General features: G+C 37.7%; 1 protein-coding gene across 1 annotated transcript; it reads left to right on the forward strand.

Annotated features, from left to right (window-relative positions):
• The first annotated feature begins 662 nt into the window (after positions 1-662).
• Positions 663-1757, forward strand: LOC116416533. Its single transcript, XM_031925394.2, has 2 exons — positions 663-1368; positions 1439-1757. Exons 1-2 carry the CDS (start codon positions 1092-1094, stop codon positions 1645-1647), a joined length of 486 nt encoding a protein of 161 aa, XP_031781254.1. The 5' UTR covers positions 663-1091; the 3' UTR covers positions 1648-1757.
• The last annotated feature ends 4083 nt before the right edge of the window (positions 1758-5840 follow it).

Genomic DNA, 5840 nt, shown 5'->3' on the forward strand with positions numbered 1-5840 from the left:
GAGGAGAATAATCGTGAGTACATTTTTATTGATTGCAATTTTTCTGCACTATATCGCGTTGTCATTAATAAAAATCAAACAGCACTTGTACTTGGCAACGAGGTAAACGGTACCACAGCTGATAGCGTCGTCTGCTACTGCTGCTACAAGCTCTGTTTCATTCGCTCGCGCGCGCGCGCATACAGACATTCGTAACGCAGTGTCGTCTGCTCTTGCCGTAGAACGCGTCGACTGGTACGTATGACGCCTAGTGTTTTCAAGTCGTCTGCTTCAGCGCTAGGGATATTAGCTTCTTACATCTGTCATATTACATAGCATGCGATGCGTATCTCTTTATCATTACAGTAATATAACGTATAATTATAAAATCAAAGAATATACATCCGCTATATTCTATGACAGTGAGAATACTTTTTTAAACAACTGTTTTTCTCACTATACTTTTTGCTTTTTTTTATTAAAAAAATGTGTAATCAAATATCGGTTAATATTTTGTTTTAATTCATTCGACATCAAAGAGATTTTAATATTCATGTGTTGTATGCATCACTACCTTCGAATACATATAACGTTTATTATAAAAAGTAAGCTCTGTATTTTTAACATAAAATTGTTTTACATTTCAGCGTTAGAAAATTTGTTAGCTGACATAACCTCTGATGAAGATGATGATAATATTACAGAATACACATCAAGTGAATATGTTGAACCTACGTCATCGGATGAAGGTGAGGAGGAGGAGGAGGAGGAGGAGGAGGTGGAGGAGGAAGAAAGAGAGGCAAGTGAGACGGAAGAGGAGGATGCAGCGCAAGCGCTGAATGCTGTAGCCGATGTACAGTTTGTACCGGCTGAAATGGTGGGGGTGAGCGCTGCCGATGCACACGAAGAGGAGTTGCGGGCGGAGGAGAGCGAAGCCGTAAGGAGAGAAGCGCAGCAGCGGTGGCTGCGGCGCCTGCAGTGGTGCATCTTCAGGTGAATGAGGCGATGGAGGAGGAGGAGGAAGATGAAGCAGTAGAGAGAGAGCGCAGAATGAGCACGATGCTAGAGCGGAAGAGGCTGAAGATGTACCTGCCAATAGGGATTCTCAGCGCATGGTTAATGTTGACCACCTTCTTGCCACATGTATAGAGCCAACAGCTGCTGCTAATAATATTCTACAGCGCTTGACGGAACGAGCAGCTGATGAAAGCGAGAATACTATTGAGTATGCGGAGCATCCATGTGTCAAAAGACGGCAACAAATCCTCTACTTTTTGGCCCGACCAGTAGAACCCGAAGAAACGCGGTACACAAGAAGAAGCGCTGGAGGATTGGTCACCGAGCATTTTTTTAACAAGGGAAATCCAAGAGATCGTCAAATTAATGAACGTGAGTATTATGCTGTATTTAAATATACATTTTTCTTGAAATAAATTCTTATTTTTAAATATTATTTAAGTTATTCGACGTGGTCTCGAAGGATTTGCAAAGTACCCCAGGGCTTTGAAACAAGATATCATGCGTATCATGTATGTACGAAGAGCACAAGAAATACGTTGGTTTTTCAATGCTTGTAAAGATAAAAATTCCATACTGTTAGACACTGAAAATTTACCTGAAGTGTTTAATCGCCTGGGACAGAGTTTTTCAGGACCACCAGAAGAATAATTTAAAAATAAGAAAGTGTAAAAAAATAGGGTATTCAAATATTTTGTATTCAATAAATTTTTTCAGAACATAATCACTCTGACGATTCATCTTGTTCTTCTTCTACAACCATTTTCCCCTTATCTACATCATCTTCGAACACCAATACTTCTGTAGAATCGCAGGATTACGAGGCCGATGAAAGTAATTTTTCTATTCAAGTTGGTAGAGGACAAAGAAGAAGAGTGGAAAATTCAAGCAGCAATAATGATGATTTGTCTGACTACGAACAAGAGTATAATCAGCCCAGTGAGGAGCATGAGGAGGCGGAGGAGGAGATTAGCGAGGAGGAGGAGGAGGAGGAGGATGAGGAGAGAAGCGAAACAGACGATAATATAAATTATCAAGGAGTCGATGAGGAAAGAGAGGATGAGGATATCCAGCCTCCTGGTAATCGTTTTGACATTTTCCAACAAAATTCGCATTATATATCTAAGTATAAAATAGAAGGTAGATGTATTATGCTAAAAATAAGATCTCCACCGGAGGATGGATCTATAAATCCGATAGTTTGGTTGGAATTAGTTATTCGCGATATTTATTCTTATATAATTTCATTATGTAATGAAAACGACATGATTGGTGTCTCCGTTAGAAGTTTAAATTTTACCCGAGGCCCGGGTGGGTTATCTTTACGATTAGTAAATAATTTTTTTTACAATGATTTATGGAATTTAATAAACGGATTAGCTCAGAGTAATGAGGATTTTCAAATAGATGAGAGCTTTATTCTAACATTAACACTTGCTAATATACCTAATGGTGGCCGAGGTGGAAGTAGAAAGAGGATGAGTGTTGATAGCTTAGCTCAGAGATCGGTTGTATCTATAAGAAATAACGATAATTTATGCTTGCCAAGAGCTTTAATTGTCGGGGAGGCTTTTATGATGTATAAAAAATTCTTTTCAAACGAAGCCATTGATACTTGGAATATTGTCAGAGATAGCAGATGTGGTATGCAAAAAGAACGCGCAAATCTCCTTACTATTAATGCAAACGTCGTAATTCCTGCAAACGGGTGCGGTATACGAGAAATAGAGACGTATCAGCGGTATTATGTTGTAAAAAATATCGCTATTGTAATATACGATAGTTTATCTTTTGGAAGTGGCCCTTTTACGATGGAAGACCTCTGTTAAATTCAAATTCTTTTGACGTTATAAATCTTTTGTACGATGCGCGAAGGCGACATTTCGATACAATATTAAATTTAACCGGTGCTGCACGCAATCGTTTTTTCTGCGAACATTGTAATAAAAGCTATAGATACGTAGATGAGCATAGATGCACAGCCAAATGTGACAGGTGTTTTTGTGCACTAACGTGTAATTCTAATATAGATATTATAAAATGTGTAGAATGTAACAGAGAATTTTACGGACAAATATGTTTCGACCGTCACAAAATAGATGGGTCATACAAAAAAAAAAAAAAAAATAAAACAATATGCGATGTGGTAAAAGTTTGTAATATGTGTTGCAAACGAATAAATATCTACAAGTCAAAGCACGAGTGTGGAATCAATTGGTGCAACTTATGTCGCGAGAAACATGATGTAAATCAGCTCTGTTATATTCAACCCATTGGACGTAATGTTAACGCACAGATTAATCGTAAATCCCCAAAGAAAAACTTATTTATTTTTTATGACTTTGAGACGCGTCAAGATTCTGCTTACCATGAACATACACAGATAAAAATACACATTCCAAATCTATGTGTTGTACAACAGGTTTGCGATGATTGCATGGATAATGAAAATATAAATATACTATGCCATACGTGTGGTGTAAGAGAGCATATATTTCGCGACGATCCAGTTAGACAATTAATAGGTTTGACAGTACGTGAGAAAACTACCTTCGGTCAAATAATTTGTATTGCTCATAACTCTCGTGGGTTTGATGCGCAATTTATTTTGAGAGAAATCGTTGAAAATACCTCAATAGTACCGAAAGTAATATTGAATGGACAAAATATAATTATGCTTCAATGCGGGAGAACAAAATTTTTTGATAGCTTAAACTATTTTTACATGAAATTAAGTGCTTTAACACAAACCTTTTTTCTACCACCAGCTAGCAAAAAAGGATATTTTCCTCATCTATTCAATACTTTAGAAAATCAAAATTATGTTGGGGCTTTACCCGAAGCATCGTTCTACGCACCTAATGCCATGTCGACGTGTGAGAGGGAAAAGTTTATTGCATGGTATGAGGAGAACCGAAATACTTATGGGTTTGATTTTCAACGTGAAATACTCGATTATTGCCGTATGGATGTAGAAATTTTAAGACTTGCATGCATGGCTTTTCGGAAAATTTTCATTAAGTGCGGGAATACTTGTCCGTTTACAGAGGCAACGACCATAGCATCTGCATGCTCCATTGTGTATAGAAAAAATTTCTTACGCGAAAAAACTATTGGTATCATTCCAGCGGGTGGATATCGACGCGCTGATGATCATTCGCAAAAGTCAATACAGTGGCTGTTACAGTGTGAACGTGAGATTGGTCGGGAAATCATACACGCGGGTAGAGCACGTGAATTTATGCTTCCAGAATGGTTTCATGTAGATGGCTATTTACCTCCGGAAAATGATAATGCTAAAGGTATTGTCTTTGAATATCAAGGATGTTACACACACGGTTGCCCTATTTGTTTTAATAAACGACGAGATAAAATAATGCCATACGGTAGAAATATGGATGAGTCGTACGAGAATACTTTGCGAAAAATTCCAAAAATAAAAGCCCTGGGTTACAAAGTTCGAGAGATATGGGAATGTACTTTTGATCGGATAAAAGCAGAGACTCGCGAAATCTACAAATATGTAACACAGCATCCTCTTATGAGTCGTATAACGTCGAATCCACGCGATGCTTTTTTTGGAGGTAGAACGGAGAATATAGTTACTGAGTACGCGATCGGAAATAACGAAAAAATTCAACATACAGATATATGCTCTCTTTATCAGTACGTGTGTAAAAGAGGTCAATTTCCCGTAGGACATCCGCGAATTTTAATTGGTGAAGACTGCAACGAATTAACGCAGGGGACTAACAATAATCTTAACAATATTGAAGGATTAGTTAAATGTAGTATCTTACCACCGCGCGACTTGCACATTCCACTCTTACCAATTAAAATGCACGGACGTCTTCTTTTTGCTCTTTGCCGCGCATGCTGCGAAGAAATGCAGCAGTGCGACTGCAATCACGAAGACCCAAAAATGCGCGAATTCACGGGCACCTGGGTTGCTGATGAGTTGCGTAAAGCTGTTGAACTCGGTTACAGTATTACGAAAATTTATATTATTTGGCAATATGAGATGACACAGTATAATCAAATTGATTGTAGCGGAGGTCTTTTTGCCGAATACGTAAATACTTTCTTAAAAATCAAGCAAGAGGCTAGCGGATGGCCCTCATGGTGTACTGACGAAGCAACTAAATTACAATACATTGAACAGTATAGACTCGATGAGGGTATAACTTTGGATAAAAATAATATCGAAAAAAATTCAGGGTTATGAGCTGTTGCTAAGCTCTGCTTAAATTCGTTTTGGGGTAAGTTTACACAACGGAGTAATTTGAAACAAACTGAAGTTGTAAAATCACGTGAATCTCTTTTAAAACTTCTTACTTGTCCGGAAAGAGATGTTAATGATATGCTAGCAATTAATGATGAGATACTGTACGTGAATTGGCAATACAAGGATGAGGCTGTTACTCGTGCCCCGCATACGAGTGTCGTGATTGCGGCTTACACCACCGCTCAAGCACGTTTAGAACTATCTAATTACTTGAGAAGGTTAGGTGATCGTGTTCTTTATTATGAAACAGATTCTTGTATATTTGTTTCGCATGACGATGCTCCGGATGAGTATAAACCTTTTATTGGCTCTAAACTAGGTGATATAACAGATGAGCTTTGTGGTTGTGGTGAGAATACTTATATAAGTAATTTTGTTTCGGAAGGACCAAAGTTTTACGCTTACACAGCTGTAACACCCAAAAAAGATGATAAAATTGAATGTTGTAAAGTAAAAGGTATCTCATTAAACTTTTCAAACGATGTAAAAATTAATTTTGATAGCATTAAGAATTTGATTAACGATGCCTTTGCAAACAAAGATCACGAATCTGAAAAAA

Source organism: Nasonia vitripennis (genome assembly GCF_009193385.2).
Source record: "Nasonia vitripennis strain AsymCx chromosome 2 unlocalized genomic scaffold, Nvit_psr_1.1 chr2_random0010, whole genome shotgun sequence".
Taxonomy (NCBI): Eukaryota; Metazoa; Arthropoda; class Insecta; order Hymenoptera; family Pteromalidae; genus Nasonia; species Nasonia vitripennis.

Coding starts and splice junctions, on each gene's coding strand:
- LOC116416533 (XM_031925394.2), top strand. CDS start 1,092: ATGGTTAATGTTGACCACCTTCTTGCCACATGTATAGAGCCAACAGCT. Junction 1,369..1,438: donor AGATCGTCAAATTAATGAAC/GTGAGTATTATG, acceptor ATATTATTTAAG/TTATTCGACGTGGTCTCGAA.